Source organism: Opisthocomus hoazin, chromosome 4 (assembly GCF_030867145.1).
Source record: "Opisthocomus hoazin isolate bOpiHoa1 chromosome 4, bOpiHoa1.hap1, whole genome shotgun sequence".
NCBI lineage: Eukaryota > Metazoa > Chordata > Aves > Opisthocomiformes > Opisthocomidae > Opisthocomus > Opisthocomus hoazin.
The window spans coordinates 68297560-68318894 of record NC_134417.1 but is presented as its reverse complement, the minus strand read 5'-3'; the positions used below and the strand labels follow the sequence as shown (position 1 = coordinate 68318894).

Genomic DNA, 21335 nt, shown 5'->3' with positions numbered 1-21335 from the left:
CCAGGGCAACTATCTGAGACCATCCCTTGCTCTCTGATTTTCTGGCCCGTAAAGCGATGTCAGCCGTACGTCTTCGGAGGACGGGGTCTGGCGTCCCTCCGTGCTTTGCCGCCCCTGCCAGGTCTGCCCCTTGGCCGGGACGGAAAGGACATTGCTCTCTCCGTCACGGTTTTTGCCGAGGGAAGAGCCGTGCCCTGCTCGGGACGGGGCTCCTTCTCCCTAGGGGCTGAGAGCCAGCGCTCGCTGACCGTCATTCCTCAGGCGAAGAGCCCTTACACCGCCGGCCCACCCAGCTCCGCGCTACCCCGCAGCCCCCCTGGCGAGCCCAGGCCACAACCCCGGCAGCGGGGCCCAGCGCGGCGGGGCGGGGGGCGGCGCCGCGCGGGGCGGGCGCTGAGGCGAGGCGGGCCCGGCCGGGCCGCGGCCGCCCCCCGCCGGCGGGCGGCCCCGCAGGCAGCAGAGGGCCGGGCCGGGCCCGCTCCGCCCGGCGCGCCTCGCCTCGCCCCGCCGCCGCCACATCCGCCGCCGGCGGGCGGCCCCGCAGGCAGTAGAGGGCCGGGCCGGGCCAGCTCCGCCCGGCGCGCCTCGCCTCGCCCCGCCGCCGCCACATCCGCCGCCGGCGGGAAGGGGCCGGCGCCGGGGCCGGGGCGGGCGCCGCGGTTCTCCCGTCTGGGTGCCGGGGGCCGCGGGCCCCGCCGCCGGCCGCAGGATGCCGCTGGGGCTGAAGCCCACCTGCAGCGTGTGCCGCAGCACGTCCTCCTCCATGTGGAAGAAGGGCGGCCAGGGCGAGATCCTGTGTAACAACTGCACGGCCCGCTCCGCGCCGCCCGGGCCCGCCGCCTTCGCCACCACCTCGGCCGCCGCCCAGCACAGCAACGGCGGCGGCGGCGGCGGGAAGCAGGTGAGCCCGCCGGGGCCGAGGCCCCCGCCCCGCCCAGCCCCGGTCTCGGGGTTGTTTACTCGGTGCTTTCCCCCCTAGAGTAAGCAGGAGATCCACCGGCGGTCGGCGCGGCTGAGGAACACCAAGTACAAGTCCGCGCCCGCCGCGGAGAAGAAGGTTTCCACAAAGGGCAAGGGGAGGAGGCACATCTTCAAGTTAAAAAACGTAAGGGGCTGCGGGGCTTTCAGCGGCGGGGGCGGGCGGCCGGGCTGGGGCCGAGCGGGACCCCCGAGGAACCACCCCCCCACGTCCCCCCCCGGCGCGGGGTGCCGCAGCCCCTGCGGCAGGACCGGCCCGAACCCCGGGTGACGGCGGCGGGGTCGGGCCGGCCAGCGCAGCACCCAGCCTGGCCGCTCGCTGCTCCAGGGAGGGAGCTTTGCGCGGGTGGAGGCCGGTCTGTCAGTTCAGTACTCGCTTCTCCACTTACAATCCTGAGAACGAAAATGTTAACTTTATTGTTTGGGATTTTAAAGTACAGGTGTTTGAAGTGTTTGCACCCGATTTCTTGTGTTTGCTACTTTTCTAAGAAGGTAGCGTTATCAGTACATTGTCTAAAAGCCAAAAAACCCCAACCTGGGACTTTGTTATGTGGTGGGTTTGTTTTAATGCTCTGGCTTTTCCATTTCTCTGTTCTTTCCTTAGCCCATCAAGGCTCCTGAGTCTGTATCCACTATAATTACAGCAGAATCGATCTTTTATAAGGTATGGTTTATGCAAGTTTCTTTGACAAGAAGGTCTCGCTGTTTGTATTTCCAATCTCAGAAATGACTGCAGCCGGTGAAGGTACTAGGGGTGCATTCACAGAAACTGTTCCTCCTTGCTTAGCAGTGGTGTAGGGTTTTGCTCTGCCTCATGTCATTGCCGTTCAGTCTTGCAAGGTGCTTTACCACCGGAGTTTACGTAGTTGTCCCGTTTTTTTCTTCCAAGAAAAAGATGCATCTGGTTTCTGTAGTAATTATTGCAGTTGAGGTTTTTAAACTTTTAATTTTCACCGTGCAGAGATCAAGCGAAAGTGACTGTAGCTGGTTGTTCAGATTTGTGTGGTGTTTCCTACCTTGGGCGCAGGGAATATTGCCTGTAGAGGGGATGGGTTGCGCTGCCCTGGCATCTAACCTGGCTCCCGTTTCGAAGCTGGGCGCAAGCAGTCTCAGACACCCTGGGAACAAGATCTGTTGACCGCTGCAGTGCAAGCAGAAGCTTGCCTTCCCACGTTTGTGCTGGAGAGCATTTTTACCAGCATGCCAAGGTGTTCGTGCTTTGAAGTGCTGAAGTTTGCGTTTGTTTCCCGGCAGTACAAACAAACCATTTGAAATGTCTTTTCCCCCAAAGAAAAGATCAGGATAGGCACTGGGAGACTGCACAGCCAGAAGACTAGTGGTAGGCTGAGCTTCCCTATGCTCTCCAGAGACCTGACACTTTGTGTCTCGCATCCCAGGTGAAACGCCATTTGCTGTTGACTGGTTCAGAAGAGAATTGATGGCTTTTCTTGCGTGTTTTTGTTTGTTTCAGAAGTTCCTAAGAATTATGTCAGCAGTTGTGCTTAACCTGATATCTTTATGCAAAATATTTCTATTTTGATACTTTGCTGTGTTGCTGAGAAGGGGGTTGTTTGGTGTTTTTGAGGTCCTCAGAGTCTGTTTTAAAAACAAAGCCCCCCTGGATGGTGTTTGGCAAACTCTGATATGGGTGGTGCAGGCACAGCATCGTGCTGTGCGACGCTGTTGTAACGTGGAGTGAGTTGCCTTTGCTGCGCAGCCTCACGCATTGCAGAGCACCATGGAAGGCGGCAGGAGGTGGCTCTGTGTTTTGGAACTCCTTTGCATTCAAGTGAGTGAACTTCTTCATACGCAGAAAGCTGCTTTCCCTGCATACACAGGGAAATCGCTACAGTTACTTTTTCGAGAAGGTGGAGTCGCACTCCCCGGCTTCTGACAGAAGGAGACCATCACCGCTTTGCAGACCGGAGGCGTAGCAGTCCTGGGAGAGGGGGGTGTGGAGCAGCTGGGAGAGCTGTGTCTTTGACCACAAATGAGACCAGGTTGCTTCCGAGACATTTGGTGGACAGAGGCCGTGTGGAATTGCCTGCCTAGCCTCAAAAGCAGTTCTGGGACTGAACTCGGGCTCCTGGACGTTGGGTGGTGTGCGCAAGCAGTGCTGATGACTGCGTAGGTGAGACGGCGCTCCATCGTACGCCACCGTTCTTTTGCATGTGGCTGAATTAAGGCTGTCTTTCAAGATTAGGGTAATTTGGGATAATTTAAGATGCTGATACTTAAGATACTCATGAATCGGAATCACAGAGTGAAGCTTCTAAAATCAGATTGTTTGTTTGATTTTATTATCGTTTGTATGTCTTCTAGGGTGTGTACTATCAAATTGGAGATGTTGTTTCAGTGGTTGATGAGCAGGATGGAAAAACATACTACGCTCAGATCCGTGGGTTTATTCAGGACCAATACTGTGAAAAGAGTGCTGCGCTAACCTGGCTCATTCCTACGCAGGCCAGCCCCAAAGATTGTTTTGACCCAGCATCCTATATCATAGGTAATCTCTAAGCCTTCATTTTATACAACTATATGTGTGTGTGTATATATATATATATATATGTGCTTAGAGTAATGCGGAGTTGTAATTTTTAAATCAATTTTTTCAGTTGGTCAGGATCTCATATGTAATTTCCACATTTTAGACCCTAATCCTGTAAGCATCTTGTTTACTTCAGTAACCTTTTTTATTTATTTTGTGTATGCAATATGAGTAGCACTGCTGCAGTGAGTGTGATTGTTTGAATATTTGCGCTCACGGGCACAATTATAGCCCTGCAACTCTGATGATGAAAATACTACTCCAGAGGTAGAATCAAATTTATTACAGAGTAAACCTGATGCACCAGTGTTTGTTTTAAAGTGACCTGAATTAGCTGATCTTCATCTTGGCTACTTAAAATACATAGCGTGCAAACAGTGACAGAGAGAGTGTTCTGCTGCTGATTACAAAATTATTAATAATTCAGAAAAGTCCTTTTTTGACAAGCAGGCCACAAATAGTATCTATTTAAAATATATTAACTAAAGTACTTCGCTCAAATAGCAATGTTTCAAATGCAAAAAGAAAAGATCAGCCCAGCAAAAATAAAGGTAGCGGTTTCCTGCCTAATATTTGACGCTACTTGGGCAGCAAAGTAATTGATTGAACAGGCACATTCTCTAAGGGATGTTGGCTGTTGTTGCATGTTTTAAAGTCCTGGATACTCAAATTTTATGCCTTTAAATTTTGTCTTTATGTATTTTTTTCTAGGACCAGAAGAAGATCTCCCAAGAAAAATGGAATATCTGGAATTTGTTTGTCATGCACCTTCAGAATATTTCAAATCTCGATCGTCTCCATTCCCTACTGTTCCCACAAGACCTGAGAAAGGCTATATATGGACTCACGTGGGACCTACTCCCGCTATCTCTATTAAAGAGACTGTTACCAATAATTTATGATCTTTTTAAAGGAATACTTTGGACAAGTTATTTTGGGTGTATTCTCAGGTCTGTGAACCCCATACAAGAAATTTAAAAAAAACTATAAAATGTTCATTTTACTATATGGATTATGGTATTTATTTATTTTGAATTATACCAGATCTTTAAAGTGGAAGTTTTCTTTACATTTGATGCATCATTTCCGTGCTCTGTTCTTCAGACAGTATTGCTCATTTTGGGACAAAACCACTAGTTTCATGACTTCGACTTTCATGAGCAAACTAACTGACTCCTGAAAGTTGCCTTTAGTGGTCTTATTTTCTGACTTTTCCAGAGGAGGAGTTAAAAGACGTACTCTTAAGCATTCAGCACTTTATATACTTGTTTAATTTAGTTAGCTGTGACTGCAATTTTTGTTTACGTCTTAAATAATTTAAGCCCAGCTTCATATAAATACTAAATTTGGTCAGTGATACAGTTAACAGTTTTCTGTTACACTAGAGAGGAGTGATCCACTTAGGTTTTAGTCTGAAGAAGAAAAATCAATCATCTACATGGCTGTATGCTGTTTAGCAGTCACCTTTTAAGGGAATTTTGTTCAGCTGGATCTAAAACATGGGCCTGTGTAGGTTCCTGCTAAACTTTGCTTATGTAAGGGGATACATTTCTTGGAAAGCTGGATGCAGACTTAAAAACTAATGTTATTTGGCTTTGCCATCCTGACATCTGCATGGCAGAAATGTATCTCTGTTTCCTGAGCAAGCCAACACTGACACAATGTTTTGAGTTTCACATTGTTAATATTTGTGTGCGTGTGTTAGGTTGGTCTCTTAAAATTGATTTTTGAATTGTTTTTTCAGCCTTTGCAATCGATGATGGTAAGAAAAAAAAAATCCTCCAACAATTCAAATGGAAAAAAAAAAAAACATTTGCTAAGGGAAATAAAAACTAATTTTGTATATTGACAGTCTTGGTATGCCAGTGAAGATTTTTAAATAGCAGAACAGGAAAAATGCCACGTACTAAAGTGCCACTGTTAAAAGTTTTCTGCACTAAACTTTTTACAAACCTGTCAGCTCCGAACAGTATGAAATGTGCTTAGATGGCCTGAATTCCCTGGGGTTGGTGGTTACTGCTGCTTGTGAAGGGTAAGAACTGTAAGCGGCCCAAAATTTAGATTTACAGGTTTGTTTTGGCTTCTTTTTTGGACGTGTTATGTGACCATAGCACGAGAAGCCCCAACGCAGCTTTAGATTATTGTATGTAAGTCTATAAAAGTTGCACTAGACTTATGTTTTATCTTCGTGCTTAGATTTAAGTGCTTAGATTTAAGATGAAATACGTTTTGAAAGTCTCCAATAGTGACAATTTTTAAGACAGTGGGAGCCAAGACAGCAGGAACCAGATATATTTATTTCAGTCTGCAGCCTCAGTTCTGTCCTCTTCAAGTACAAGGAAAAATAGTCAACCTTAAGGGAGTAGGTGCGTAATTTAAGGGATACTGTCAGTAGCTCAAAATGTTTCAAAATTATCAGTACACTGCTAACAGAGAGTTAATTCTCAAATAACTTCAGTTGCTACACACATTTGAGATGCGTGTCCACATTCGGCAGGTTGCAGTAATTGGTCCCAAGGTGACCTCGTTCCTGACCTTCCTCCTCTCTCACTTCCTCTAGATTTCTGGTTTGCTGATTTGTCTTTATTAAATTAGCAAGCATCAGAAAGTAAAAATAATGACACTTAAAAGCTATTTACAGTAACCAGAGTGACTCCCTCCACTCAAAATTTTCCCTCCTCTCATTTCTCTACAGTCCACAAGGTTTTCACTTGGGGTCACTGATTGCTGTGATTCTGGCAATAATTGCAACATAACTGATTAATTAATGAGGCTGACTCTAAACCTTGTGGTGAGACCATCTCATGAATAAAGTAAAATGTCTTATAGATTAAGGTAGTATGTTATGCCACGTTTTGCTGCCCACTCCTTTTTTAATATGTATTTCTACAATTCTGTAAGATAATTTTTTACCTATATGAAGGCTATTACATGAAAATACATTTTGTAATCACCTTGCCAGAATACGTGACTGAGATGTAACTTGCCCGCCTTCAGGTAAAAGTGGAGTTTTGCTAAAACTTCATGCTTGGCTATGTGGTCACCCAAATAATAGGGAAGTAAAGAAGAGCATAGCAACAGATCTGTAAAGTCTCTGTGCTGCATCAGCATAATCCGTAGCGCTTTACTCTTCCTGTGGGTTGACGTCCAAGCTCAGCGACCTTCCTTGTCAAATCTGCATAGGCAGAGGGAAAAAAATGCTTACATCCAGTTCTGCTTTTTTGAGTTTCTACAGTTTACACCAAATGAAAAGGACTTGCTTGTCATTTGCCTTATTTGTCAATAAATTGTGATAGGAAAGGGACAATTTAGAGAAATGCCAGTGTATGGTTCATGATTTGAAGTTTGTTTTGCAGAATGACCTGCTGATGCACAGGTCTCGGCACCCTCCTGTGTCAAACAGCCAGTGATACTGAGACAGGGGAGCGACTGCAGCCTTCCATTAAGCACAGTTTGAAAACGTAGGCAAAAGAGTTTGAAGCAAGATAATGTCTTACTGTTACGAAAAAAGGTATGCCGTATAAATGTTCTGCTTACAGTGGCAAACAGTAGAGATTCAGGTAGAGGATCTGAAACCTGGAACTTCTGTAAGAAAAAGCAAAGAAAGAACTGTGAGCTTTGCCACCATGAAATGAAAGCCAGGATCAAATAAAAATGTCATGCCTCACTGCATTTGCATCACCAGCAGCACTAAATTTAAGAAACCTGTGTTCTGATTACGTTAAAAAAACAAATGCAAAAAACAACTGCACAATAAACCCAGGCTATTAAATGATGTAGCAGGTAATCTAAAACAAATGTGAATCCGCCTCAGTTCTGTTACTTTCCTAACTGTGACAGAGAATTGTTTGGTTTGGAAGATGCAAGACTCATCAGCTTTTCTTATGAGACAACCCACAGGAACATTAAATACCTTTTTAGCTGTCTGGTCTTCCCGTTCATTAAGGAATGAAACAGGCAAAAAATCACACAGAAAAAAAAATTGCTAATCAGCTGATTGAACACAAAACTTGGCTTCTAAAAATTTCTGCCGGACTCCCTAACACAGGAAAGGAGCTCTGCATTTAAACATTTTTGTTTTGTTTGCTGCAGTGTGGTTGAAGCTACCGGTAGTACCCCTGACAGATGGGGTGCTGACAGGTACTGCACCGTGTGGGCTCACTCATGTCAGTGTATCTAGTAAGTGCATGTCAACTAAACCACTTACGTGTGAATTTGTAAGGATACAGACAGTTGCCTCGATAATCAGCAGAATACTTGGGGTGGTTGATAACGGTTGTGCTTGTCAGGCTTTCCTGAGGACACCAAGCACAGTGAGACTGTCTTTAGCTGCAGCTGGCCAACACGTTTTGAACCCCGCAAAATTACATGTTATTAGGGATGGTGGTTAATAAACTAACATCAGTGACATGCATAAAGATAAATCCTGAAATTACTGCAGCTGCCTTAAGCTTTTACTCCTTTTCCTGGTCTGTTAATAAGTGGAATAATTCCATAAAACACATTGGTTTCTAATTCTGTTTTTATTAACTTCTTAAACTGACTTCCAGCTGCTGCTGCGTTTCTGTTGATACTCATCAACATTTCCAAGAAAGGCTCTAAGAATGGAACAGATAAATGATAATAGTTCATGAGAAAAACCCATTTTGAAATACAACACATTCTCCTTGCATGTTTTGACTTCTCTCACCCTTAGGATAGCAAACCTGTGGACCGAAGAATGAAGCTGGGACAGAGATTTGTGGGAGAGCAGGATCAGCCCTGGTAGGTTTAGCAGTTTCCAGCACAGACTACTTAATTTTATTTTATTTTTTTCCTGTGAGCATTGCTAGTTTTGGAGATGCAAACGGAAGTACTAGAAATTGAGTGACTCGATAAAACAGTTATAAAACTGTCATTAAAATCATGACAGCTTGGATTATTTGTTGCTACATAATCCGTTAATAGTATTCACTTTTGCCTTCAGAGCAAATAAAAACAGTAACAGAGTTGCAAACACAGTTATTTCTCGAAGTTGCATTATCATCATTGTATCAGGGGAACTAAGACATAAGAAGCAACCTGTTAGTTCGAAGTGCTGAAGCAGAAAGCAAGCCAGTGGCAGAAAAATGCCTGAAATATTTACTCTAAAATATTTCCAAGTATTATACTTCTAACTACTGTCTAAAAAGAGAAAAAAAAGAGACTTTTTATTTTATTAGAGAGATATAGAGCAACCTCTCTTAGTAAACATGAAGTGTTTTTTTTTTTAGTTTTTGATTATACTGGAGAGTGCCAAACAATAACCCAAATGGGTGAGGATTCTGATGATAAGGTCCCTAAAGAGATTGGATCCTCAGGCAATGTTTGTGTTTAAAGCATTATAACTTTATAGGAATTTGAAAAGTGCACTGTCCTCGTTTTTCATGGTCAGAACATCAGCCAGTAACGTGGGAAGAATGACTGACTCTCCGGACAGCTTCTTATGGACAGAGCTGAAAGAATGGGACCTCCAAGAGCAACGTGTCTCTCCCAGAATTTCTCATATTGGGAAAACAAAGGGCGAAAGGAAGGCCTGCGAAATGAACTCAACAGCAGAAGGGGAGTCGCGGGGTCCCACAAGGACCGGCTTTGGTGGCGTGCGACTGAAGGAGCTGAGCTCACCCACCCTGCTTGCTTTTCTTCTTTGGTACCCCCCCCGCGAAAAGTTTAGGTAGGTTTCATTCGTGCATCATTGGACTGTGAGTGGATACCCTACTACTGAATTTATGGCCTTGCAGTAAGGTTCAGGGCTTTGTGACCAGTCCAAAGGTGTTTTCATTAAGCAGTTTTGGTTCTAAAGATGGAACATGTAGCTAGGAACTAAAATACAGAGTATGTATAATATGCTATATACTGAGTAATGCATAGAACATGCAGTGTGCTCTGAAGCATACCTTAGTTCTGTCTGCCTGCAGGAAGAGAACACCATTTTTATAGTTGTAGGAAATCAATAATATTCACAGCATTTGCCTTGCAGAACAGGAAAAAAATTCTGTTGCAGAAACAATGCAGACATTGTTTTTTAAAACTACTTTTTGAGGAGAATTTTCACTTCTGTATTTATTTAGGAGAAATAAAAGAGCTGGCAGAGAAAAAATCATGGACTTCAGCAATATAGTTACCTCTATTAAAGCATAAGAGGCATTCTTTGAAGTAATTTGGTTACCAATCGTACACAGGATAATAATAGCAATGCTCATCCCAGTAAAAAATAAATGAAAAAAGACCCCAAACAAAACATTTTTAGTGACTGGTATCTCAACTAAACATAGCAAATAACGAGTAACAGCTTTAATTGCTGAAAGCTAAGCATTCGGATTTCATACGTGTAAAAACTGTCCACTAAATATTCAATTATTAGTTCAATATATTTTCCTATTATAGAAATAAAGTCTTAGTTACTCAAAGCCATACCAGTTGAAATGGAGAAATCCTTTCAGGTATATACTTTTAAGTCATGTAAATAAACAAATGCTATTTTTTCCTCTGGTATTTGTCATATATTTGTAGGCAGATCAAAGACACACCACTTTGGGTGTATATTAAATGATTTGTTACCTCTAACTTGCCTGAGTGAGTATTACTGAAGATTTTCAGATTTATATTAAAGGCTGGATCAAGGGAAAACACACAAGGGACATGCTTTTCCAGAATTTAATCTATTTAATTTTCCTGGTTTTATTTTATGCCTAGGAGCTTTTTGATAAGCAGTACATGGGCATACCCGTGGGTTTTACATTCTAACAAAGGCTTTTTTCTGCTGCTGCATTTTCTGTGTCTCTGCGTGTCCTTCAAACACCTGAATGTGACGGGCAGAGCTACCTGCAGCAGTACGGACAGCCTTGGGTGGGCAGGACCTGAGCCCACTCCAGAGCAGAAGCCAGACTTGGGACCCAGTTAATAGATCATGCTTTAGAAAGAGCAACTTGGCTTTTCCTTCCCCTCCTTTCCCTGCCTGAGAGCCCCTTGCTGCTAGGGTTTCTTTCTTTACGCTCTGCACCTCACCAAATGTCGCAACGAGAGCTAACTGAACATGCAGAGCCCTGAACTTGCAGGTAAGTTAAAATTATGGCAATTGGTGCGATAGACCAACATAGACCCTTTCAACATAAAGAACTGGCTGGGGGGCAATGGAAAACCTAAAAGTCAATAAGGAGAACTTTATGGTTTCTAGCACACAGGGCTAGGTATATATCTTTTTACTACCATCACATTGCAATTCCAGTCTTCAATGAAGAAAAAGGAGTAAGAAAAATGGGAAGAGAAAGTGGTAAAGAATTAGACTAATTTCCTTCTTGTGTCATAATCCTAAGAACCGAGAAAACCAAAAGATGTAGGAAGAGAAGCAGCAAAATACCAACCTGAACAGCTCTGGGAGAGGTCTCAGGTGTTACTGTGAACAACCTCTCCAGCAGTCCGGTGCATCATTTCTGGGTACTTGTGTAAGTGCAAGGGGAAACCAGCAATAGTTCTCCAGCTGCCATGACACCCTGGTCCTGGGCAAAGACAAAGCAGTAGTTACAACATTGTACAGGACTGTAAAATGCACATTTCAGCATGTCCGCTGAGCACAGCAGGACTGCCAGGGTGTCAGTGGATAAAAATGGCCCCTCTGCTTGTGCTTAGTGCTGTTTCCCTGAGCTTTCTTTGCACGCTTCTCAAACCCACGTCCCTTTACATCTACAATGCCCAGAGGGCCAAGAACTCAGAGTGATGAACTGAAATGTCAAAGACAACTAAGGAACAGTAATAGACAAGTAACAGTGGTGAACAGTAAGGGCTTTGTACTGGTGATGGTATGTAGGGTGATTTACGCTGCCTAGATTTCAAAAGTCTGTGCCCGAGATCGTCTGTGATGCTTTCTGGAGCCTGTGTGCTGAAGATGAGAAGGTTCATGCGAAGAGAGTGACCTTCCCTTCCTTCAACATTGAAAATGTCCACTTAATGGATTTGGTGAGTAGTCTGATTTCCTCTACACTGCTGAAAAAACAAGTAGAAGGAAAACAGCAGTTGCCTACAGTAATTCCCTGCTTGTGTAATATCTCCGCTAGCAAATACAGTCAGTTCGTATGTCACACAAACCTGCGGAAGAACACAGAAACATTCCCAGGAGTTGCTGATCTGCTTTGCCTGGGGTCAGGTAGTCGCTGCAGCAGTCCGTGTTACTCAACGCGTGCAAAGAACCAGACTCCCATTGCATTTGGGGTGTAAAGCAGCCCCTCATATTTTCCCTTTTGTAACCTGTTAGCCTGATCTGCCAAGTACTTGGAAATTGAAGCAAATTTCCAAAATGAGGGGAAACCACACAAGGAATTTTCCAGTTACCTCTCCTCAAGGAGTCAGGACATGGCAGAGTGAAAATGTCATTTAGCTGGTTTACAGCGGAACGGCTTTTTTTTGCATCTGCTTGTGGAGGTAGGATCCCAGGAGATCTTCTCTCTCTGGTGTTTTGATGAGGTGCTCCTTCCACCAGGATCTTGCTGACTGATACCCATCCTTCACACTGGTCATTGTTCTGCACTGGGTTGTTTTGTCCACATTATTTTCCACCTTCCAAAATGTCACTAAACAATTAGTGACTATTACCTTCCGAAGAAGAATCAGCTGAAGACAGTATACTGAGTGGCCAAGGGAAAGCTTTGTCAGTATTTCTCAAGAAACAAAGCCTTTACCTGTGAGATCTTGGTGACCTCCGTGCACCTCTCAGTTCAATGCTGAATGCAAAAGCTAGCTGTAAAATCTAGGTACACAAAGTGCCCAGTGTCTAAGTGCACTAAGCAGTTGTGGCAAAAGTGTTTAAAAATGAAATACACAGTCAAAAGAACATCATCAAAAGTGATAAGCAAATACCAGGTGGTAAATCTTGGAAAACTCACCTTTGTTCCTCTCTTCCTTATAACTAAGTTTGGGGCAGTAGTATGGCGTGTAAGAGAAAGAAATCCTTTCCCTTTCTATTTATTTACATAAAATTTTATCTGCTCACTGCAGTCAGCAACTTTTCTGAAGGTCGTCTGTATTGTTTTATTACCAAACTTTGTTTTTATAGACCTGAAAATCTTACTCATGAAGGGTTTTCTTTGTTGTTGTTGCTGTTTAACTCTTCACTCCCTGTCAAGACCATTTATGAATATGTTAAATACTACAGGCCATGGAAGAAGGTCCTTGCAGGAGTCATCACTGGCTTTCTACCACTTTCAGAATTAATCATGCACTCAAACTCTTTGTTTTTTCCATCTTTTAAAAACTTGCTCATGCCAGAACCATCCCTCTTATTCAGGGGTTGCTTTGTTTGCATAAGAGTGGTGAAGCTCTTTCTTAACAGCTTTCAGAAAATCCAGCAAAATACAGCGATCAGATTTCCCTCGTCCACAGATTTGTTGAGGTCTTAAAAAAATGCCAGTAACTATGTGAGGCGGAATTCCTCTTTCCAAAAAACCGTGCTAGCTCTCCCCCTATATACGCTACCTGTTAACGTGCCTCTCTTTTCAGTACGTTCTACTAATTTGTCCATGTGGACACGGAGCTTATGGACTGTGCTACCCCAAGTCTTCTCTGGGAGTAGCTTCACAAGTTGGCATTGTATTTGCCATGCTGCCACCCACCTGGCTTTAAGTGAGAGTCGTGTGGTTACATTGGTAGGTAGGTTCCTTCAGCACTGCCAGCCGAATACCATTATCTACTCCGATGATTTAGTACTGCTGTTTGCAGTTTTTGCACAGCCTGTTTCTGCCATGATCTCTTCTAGCAGAGCCTGTGATGAGTCCCCTGCAAGGAGAAGTGGAGTGTGAGACTGTTTATTCTTTGAATTAAAATTGTCTGACCAAGGTCTTCGCAAAACTGGGGTGATGACGAAAAAGAGAACAAGCTTGCGGATGGAAATCCTGATGGGGCTGGTCAGCACACTTCTCTGGCTGGGCCCTGTGCCTGGTCACTGTGGCCCGGCCTTGTCACCTCATATCTTCTTATTAGAGCTTTTATTAACTATCTCACTCTACCTGGCATGTGGGTGCTGCATGGTCTACGTGCCAGCTGCTGGTGAGAGCTGTGTGTGTGCGAGGGGATTTGGTGCTGGCCACTGGGGTCAGGCTGGGGATGCGGGTGCCTCGGCTGATGGAACCGTTGCGGCGAGGATGGCGTGTGCTCCCAAAGCTCGCTACGGCGGGGAGCGGCATGAGCGAGGGACTCGGCACCAGCAGCTGGAGTGGGACTGCAGGTCATGGCCGATGTGCCCGGTGCCAGCTGCCGTGGGGACGTGTGTCTGTGTCTTCCCCTGGATCAGGTGTGCCTGTGATGCACAAGCGTGTGAGGGGGGCCCGGGACATGGGCAGGGGTGTCCGGCAGAGAGAGGGGCCATGCTGGTACTCGAGGGGTGCACGAACCTCTGTGTGCTCGTGAACTGGAGAGCGCTGTGTGTGCCTGTGTGAGTGACCTGCCGTCTCTGCCGGCCCCAGAGGAGGCAGCGACTTGGCTGTCCATGTGCATGAGTTGTGTCAGTGCTGCGCGTAGGTGCTGCTGAAGGCAGTGCCCTGCCTGTGGCAGTGCGTGAGGCTGGTCATGTCGGTGTCCTGTCTGCATGTGTGTCTGTGGGGATGTCTGTGTGTCATAGAATCATAGAACCATTAAGGTTGGAAAAGACCTCTAAGCTCATCAACTCCAACCAGCAACCCATCGCCACCATGCCTGCTAAGCCATGTCCGGAACTGCCACATCTACACATTTTTTTTGAACACTTCCAGGGATGGTGACTCCACTACTTCCCTGGGAAGCCTGTTCCAATGCCTGACCACTCTTTCAGTAAAGACATTTTTCCTAATAGTGAATCTGAACTCCCCTGATGCAACTTGAGGCCATTGCCTCTCGTCCTATCACTAGTTACTTGGGAGAAGAGACCAACACCCACCTCACTACAGCCTCCTTTCAGGCAGTTGTAGAGAGCAATAAGGTCCCCCCTCAGCCTCCTTTTCTCCAGGCTAAACAGCCCCAGTTCCCTCAAGGGCCCCTCGTAAGACTTGTTCTCTAGACCCCTCACCAGCCTCGTTGCCCATCTCTGGACACACTCCAGCACCTCAATGTCTTTCTTGTAGTGAGGGGTCCAAATCTGCACACAGTACTCCAGGTGCAGCCTCACCAGTGCTGAGTACAGGGGCACGATCACCTCCCTGCTTCTGCGGGCCACGCTGTTCCTGAGACAAGCCAGGATGCTGTTGGCCGCCTTGGCCACCTGGGCACACTGCTGGCTCATGTTCAGCCAGATGTGGACCAACACCCCCAGGCAGCTTTCCAGCCCCCGTGTCTCTGTGATCCATGCTCAGTTTCACTACTGATGAATGTGCAAAGAGGACAGGGACTGCCTCATCCCTCAGCCTGGGCAGAGACCCCGGGTCCCCGGGGTTTCATGGGCTGGGCTCCAGCCTCTGGGCCAGAGAGGTCCTGGGCTGCAGTGGCTGGAGGAGGCAGGCGAGCTCTTACATCGCTTTTGACACACCGTCATGGGGAACAAAATCAGTCTATGAAATACAGATCACAATTAGGCAAGGATGGTTGGAAATGCCTAAAGCGGGTGGAATTTAACAATTTTCTGTTTAGAGAAAGGTGCTTTAAATGTTCTGGCATATGACTTGCTCAGACAAACCACCAAGGTCTACGGAAGTAGCAGCAATGACTCACCCCTTCATTAGTGTGACCCACCACAGGGGGTAGGTTAAGCATTAATATCAAAATCAATCCCGCCACAGGACAACCAGCGATCCAGAGCGCATGTCTGAATATGGCAGGGACTAGATTTTTAATTAATACTGGGTCATCACTTACCCTAACTAGCTAACCACCACATCAGAAAAAGAGACAATCTTTTTGGGGGTAGGAAGAGCTGAGGGATATGGGTGGCAAGAATTTGATTAACTCGTACTTGAGGATTAAGACAAATCTATTAAATTAATTGTCAGTGGGTAAAAGCAGTCCCTTATGACATATGAGGTTACTTGTCTTTAATTGGAAGTTGTGCAGATATGTGCAATAGGAAATGATGGATTCAACATGAGCACCCTGTTGTGGTACGGGGTGCAGGATGGGTGGTAGGAGCCATTAAAGGCATCAAGCCCAGGGTTAATCCTCCCGGGTTGGAATATTGTATATGTCGGGCTACCGAGTCCTTGGGCAGGGCAGGAGGGTGCAGATTAAAAATAGAACCAACAGAAACTGAAGGAGAATGCCCCCCCTCCCCAAAACCAATACCCAGTCCCAAAGGATGTAAGGGAAGATGTACAGATCATCATCTGGATATTATATGATCAAGGCAACATCAAGAAGGACACTCCATGCACCAATGTGCCTGTGTGGCCGTTTAGAAAACCAAACGGCACTTGGCACCTTACTGTTGACTATCGTGCATTGAATCGGGGCACAGCTGCCTTAGCCCCGCTGGTAGCCTGCCGCCCCAAAATTAATGCAAAGGTGCCACACAGGTGTAAGTGGCTTTCAGTATTGGACTTTTCCAATGGGTTTTGATCTATCCCATTGAAGGAGGAGGATACCCAAAGGAAAATAGTGTAAAAGGGTAATTAGTGTCCAAAAACAATATTCGCCTTCCACTTGGCAAGGATTATTATTATATTATTATATTATTTTTGGACATTATCACCCCAAGGCTTTCATAACTCCCTGTCCATCTTCTGTCAGAATTAAAGGAAGTGCTAAAAGCCTTGAACAACAAGGAAAAGTGGTGGGCCCGATACTTTGATGATATTTTAGTTAAGGTAGAAACAAGAGAAGCATGTTTGGAATGCACTAAACAAGTTCTTGAAGCTGTAGAGATGGGAGTTAAAGTAAATAGCGTCAAAGCACAACCTGTTACACGGGGGTGGAATATCTAGGTACCCAGCTAAGTCCTACTGGGTGGGGAATTACCTACGCCGAAGAAATTATTCACATATTTAACGCCTGCTAGCAATAAGAAAACTTTGCATAGATTTTTAGGATTTGTAGTATTTTGTAAGGAATTTATACCAGATTAGAGTGCTATAGCAAATCCCCTGCAAAACTTGCTGTGAAGTACAAGAAACTGGTAGTGGGGAGAGGAGAAGGCCAACACTTGGAGTAAAATTTTTACACCTACAAGGGAGTCAGAAGAATTAGGAAACACCATCAGTGGCGTCTACATGATATACAAAATAGACTTGGAGTATGCAAATTGCTGCCTTTTCAGTGTAAAGCATAGTAGACATGGCCAAATTTATTCACCACAAAGGGAATTAATCACGCCAGAGGTTAAATGACAAAAATGGGACTTTTCTAGCTCTTTATGGGGTGCTGGGAATACAGATTTTGTGGTATGGAATGTGAAAAAAAATAGCAGAAGTATCTGCACATGCAAATCACCTCCAAGTGGTGGTGGGGCTGTTAACAAAAGGACGATTAGCCTCTGGACAAGTATTGAAATCCATGGACATGTTGGTGGCAACTCTGGAAGTTGAATCAATTACGTTCAGAAAATAATTCATGCAGTCTATCTGTATGACCCTAGATTATATAGCATGGGCTGCTGAATGTAAACCAGTACAATTAGCCCTTAATGAACATCTTTCCCATATTATATGCGACATCACTTGATATCTGTGGCCACTAGGAATACGGGGTCACAACCTGCCACGCGACATAAAATCATGACGGGCTTTTAGGGATACATGGACCACTTTCTGGGAAGGATGTACAAAGGGGATTTGCCAGTACAGGGGGTGGGAAATGGGACATGGACAAATGCAGAATTTTTACAGTCGGGGTTGGGGTGTAGTTCATACAGACTGGGTAACACACAGAGAAATCTATACACCAAATGGATGACAGTTCCTAATAAAAACCTTCAGGATCAGGCTTGAGTAATCTGGGTAGGTGGGGGAAATTTGTGGGAGGAGTAGCCCTTACAATCACCTGAACTTTCCTGTACCAGAACAATACATGCTTGGTAAAACCATTGTTTGCATTTGGGCAATGGCTTTGTTGGAAGGGGAATGCTACCCTCCTCTGGGAAAACATGACTCCTATGCAAACACAGCTGATAAAGAAGTGTGTGGCTCCTTGGGCTCCTTCTGAAATGAGGCCGGGGTTCCCCTCTTGCTGCTGTGCCATGCCACATGGCAATCATCTCATTCATCCCGGCAAAGTCTGGACGCACACAAAGAACAGGAGCTGGCCCCTAGAGTTTGGACTTAGCTGTAGGTATCCAATCCTAGCCTTGCTTTGAGGCAATGCAGCCTTCAACTTCAGGTAATGCAGTCTTCAGCTTTACAATGAGTATTACACAAGACGGAAAGATCACATTTATTGTGGTTGGTGATACATTGTGTGTTATGATTAATAAAGGCCTTAATGGCCTTACAGAACTGTAATGTCAGCTGCTCTTTACAGCTATTGGATTACAAAGATCAGAGAAATAAATTATAGTTTTAATCTAATTGTCACACAGATATCACATAGATTCATCGTAGTTTATCACACAGATAGAATTGATATATATCTCCGCTAACAGTTCACCTCTCCAAAATTATGAAAGATGAACGTCATGTCCCAAGCAGAAATATCTTTACAATAATGAACAGTTGTTAATAGCTATTTTTGTAGCTCCCCGCTCCACAATTTTGTGACTGTTGACAACAGAATTTTGTATTTGGCAATTCTCTCTTTCATCCACACAGTCACGCTTACGTTCAGGACGATTAAATTAATTTCTGGGTTCAACCCTTCTAGTTGGTCATTCTAACACTGGCCCTTGCAGAACATCTGCTTGCTGGCTGTCATCTTTGTTCTTGCACATGGGTTGCAAATTCCGTTGCTATCTTCCTCTCGTTGCTTCTTTTTTTGAACATTAGCCTCTTCATTCATAATAACAACTTCTTCACGGGCAACTTCTCCAGGTGGTTCATACTTCTTGATGAAACGCTGAAGTACTTCGATGTCTGTTTAATGAAAAAGAAGTATAATTGGATTCTAGCTGTGGGTAGAAAAGTTGTTTTTACCTGAAAACATCAAGATTATATTGTGCTGGGCGTTGCTCCTCTAGCTGACTCAGAACAGTAAACCCAGGCATCTGTTTTCTTACATATGGCAACCTGGGCCCCCTCAAAATCTTCCGAACCCTTTCAATTTAGGAACAACAGAGCAGGAGTGTTCCTCTTCTCTCAGGAAGAAGTTCAGGTTTTCTTTAGGGGCAAAGCTCCTTTCAGAAGTTTCTGCTGCCCTCCTACACAATCTGTGCTGATGGTCCTTGTGTCCATTTCTTTCCTGAAGAGCATCACCTCTCTGCCTCTGTCAGCGTAATGTGCCTTGCTGTAAACTGGCTCTGTTAACTGATCCAGGCTCAAAACACTCACACAATTTTTTTTTCTTAACGTAAATGTTTTTCTAGGGGACGTCAGTAGGAATGTTTATTTTTGTCCTCAGAAGGTCAAACTCCGATAATCCTTTTCAATGTATGTAGTATCCTACACAATCAATGTTCCCTTTCTTTCTGGTAAGATCACATTTGGATAAAATGACACTGTAAGGCTGCTTGTGGCAATGAATCTGAAATATCTAAGTAGAATTTGGGAACCTCTTCTCTCCCAAGCCTAGATTTCAGTAGGCCATTAAGAATTAAAGCAAAGATACCCCGTCCTGTTAATCAGCATGCCTTTTTTGAGAGCAGCTCTTTCCCAAGTTATGGGAATCCTCATATGGAATTTTCCAGTTACCTCTCCTCAAGGAGTCAGGACACGGCAGAGTGAAAATCTCATCTTCCTTGTTCTTAGAAGAACGTGGTTTTTTTTCATCCTGCATACGAAGGTAGAATGACAGGAGATCTTCCCTCTTCTGTCTTCTGATGAGGTGGTCTTTCATTGGAGAGATTGTCATTTTGCGCCAGATCTTATTTTCCACATGCTTCTCACCTTCCAAAATGTCACAAGCCAATTAGTGTCTATAAACAGCAAAATCGGAATCGACTGAAGACATCATAATGAGTGGCCAAGTGAAAGATTTGTCAATATTTCTCAAGAAACAAGGCCTTTATCTGTGAGATCTTGGTGATCACTGTGCACCGCTCGGTTCAGTGCTGGATGCGTAAGCTAGCTGCAAAGTCTAAGTGCACAAAGTAGGCATTGCAGAAGTATTTTAAAAATTAAATACACAGTCAACAGAACATCATCAAAGGTTATAAGCAAATATCAGGTAGTAAAGATTATTGAAAAACTTACCTGCATTCATCTTTTGCGTACAACCAAAAGTGAGATGGTCGTACGGTGTGTGAGAAAGCAAGCCTTTTGTGTCAGGAGGATCAATAGTTTTTCGTGGTGCTGATCCTGGTAATTTCTGTTTCTCTCTTGCTGGTTTCTTAGATCTTTGTTTCTAAACTGCTTACTAATAGCCCACTGGTAGGCAAGGTAAAAGATTTGTCCCCTTCTTCATGAGAAGCTGATCACAACTTGCGGAGGGAAGGGAAGTGGATGCTGCATTTATTGTTGGCCAAAACAAAAACCAAAAGCAACTGCATCTTACCTGCAGAGTCTGCAGATCCTGATGGTGGCTTAATTGCTCCCTTGATGAGATAAGTGGAAATGGTATGTTGAAGCTTAACATATCCATATAAGGCTATAAATCGAAACAAATACTGTGGGGTAATGACAGGAACACATATTGCAATATACTTCCTCTGTAGGCTTCCAAGTCAAGCTTAACCTGTTGGTGATGCCCTGCAGCTCACCCTGAACAAGTTGAGACCGTGAGAAGAGGAACAGAGAAGTTCACCTCGGCTTTCAGTGACCAACAGTATTTTTAACCAACCCACTGTAGTACTTTGCGGTAGAAATGAGTAGCAATGTCTCTTGCAGAGAATCAGCGTAACGAACCTCAGCGCAAGATCTGGGGAACATCTGTTCGACAGATCTCTGAAGTTGGTCTTACGTGCTCACATTAGTGCTGTGAAGGACCGGCGTGTGTGGTGTTCTGCCTTGCTGCCGCTCTCCTCCTGGGGAGCGCAGGGCCCGCTGCGCAGGACCTGTGTGCACTGCGGTCTGGGCCGGCCCCGCTCCTTGGGCTGGCTGACGGGGAGCAGTGGCCATCGCTGCTGACGCAGACCGTGCCTTTTGCTCTTGCTCTGCGCTTTCCGCCAGTGCTGGCAGGCACACTGCCCTCCACAGCAACCCTCATGTTTCTGTCACATATCTCTATGTTCTCTCTTTCCCCAGTGTTCAGAAGCAGAGGTTCAGATTAACGTAAGAACAGGTGTATGGGGACAAACCTAAACTCTGTGTAGTAGCCCACCTCCAACAAGGGCCAAATCCCAGCTTCCGATGCCTCAGGAAAGGGTTTTAAGACCCAGGCAACCACCATATTACTTCCCAAAACATGCCTGTAGTTCAGAGGTGCATGTTTAGGACTCCTCAGTAGCTGAACTGGCTTTCCCAGTTCTGCTGTCTCCTTTTTGATGCAAGGGGACCTAAATCACACATAACCTTCGACAGTGCACATGCAGGAACACCGTGGATTTTCTTATAATGACAATATGGTTTCTATTCATTTCTATTTCTTCTCTAATGATTTCTAGCATTCAAATCCCTCTTAACAACAAGCTGATGTTTCATGAGGGATCATTACTGAAGAGCAATGATCGTTAGACCCTGTCATATTGCTTTTCCTTTTACCTACAGTAAATTTCATCTGCCAAGTGCAGTCAGCATGTTTTCAGAAGGTCTTCTGTAGAGTTTTATTATAAACCTTTTTTTTCACAGGCCTGGAAAGCTTACTCATTAAGTTTTTT

The 21335-nt window shown here is 44.8% G+C and overlaps 1 protein-coding gene across 1 annotated transcript; it reads left to right on the top strand.

Annotated features, from left to right (window-relative positions):
* Positions 1–627: 627 nt before the first annotated feature.
* Positions 628–4529, top strand: GATAD1 (GATA zinc finger domain containing 1). Its single transcript, XM_075419344.1, has 5 exons — positions 628–901; positions 980–1105; positions 1583–1642; positions 3301–3484; positions 4238–4529. The coding sequence occupies exons 1-5, from the start codon at positions 710–712 to the stop codon at positions 4426–4428; spliced, it is 753 nt and encodes a 250-aa protein (XP_075275459.1). The 5' UTR covers positions 628–709; the 3' UTR covers positions 4429–4529.
* Positions 4530–21335: the final 16806 nt, after the last annotated feature.

Coding starts and splice junctions, on each gene's coding strand:
- GATAD1 (XM_075419344.1), top strand. CDS start 710: ATGCCGCTGGGGCTGAAGCCCACCTGCAGCGTGTGCCGCAGCACGTCC. Junction 902..979: donor GCGGCGGCGGCGGGAAGCAG/GTGAGCCCGCCG, acceptor TTTCCCCCCTAG/AGTAAGCAGGAGATCCACCG. Junction 1,106..1,582: donor ACATCTTCAAGTTAAAAAAC/GTAAGGGGCTGC, acceptor TTCTTTCCTTAG/CCCATCAAGGCTCCTGAGTC.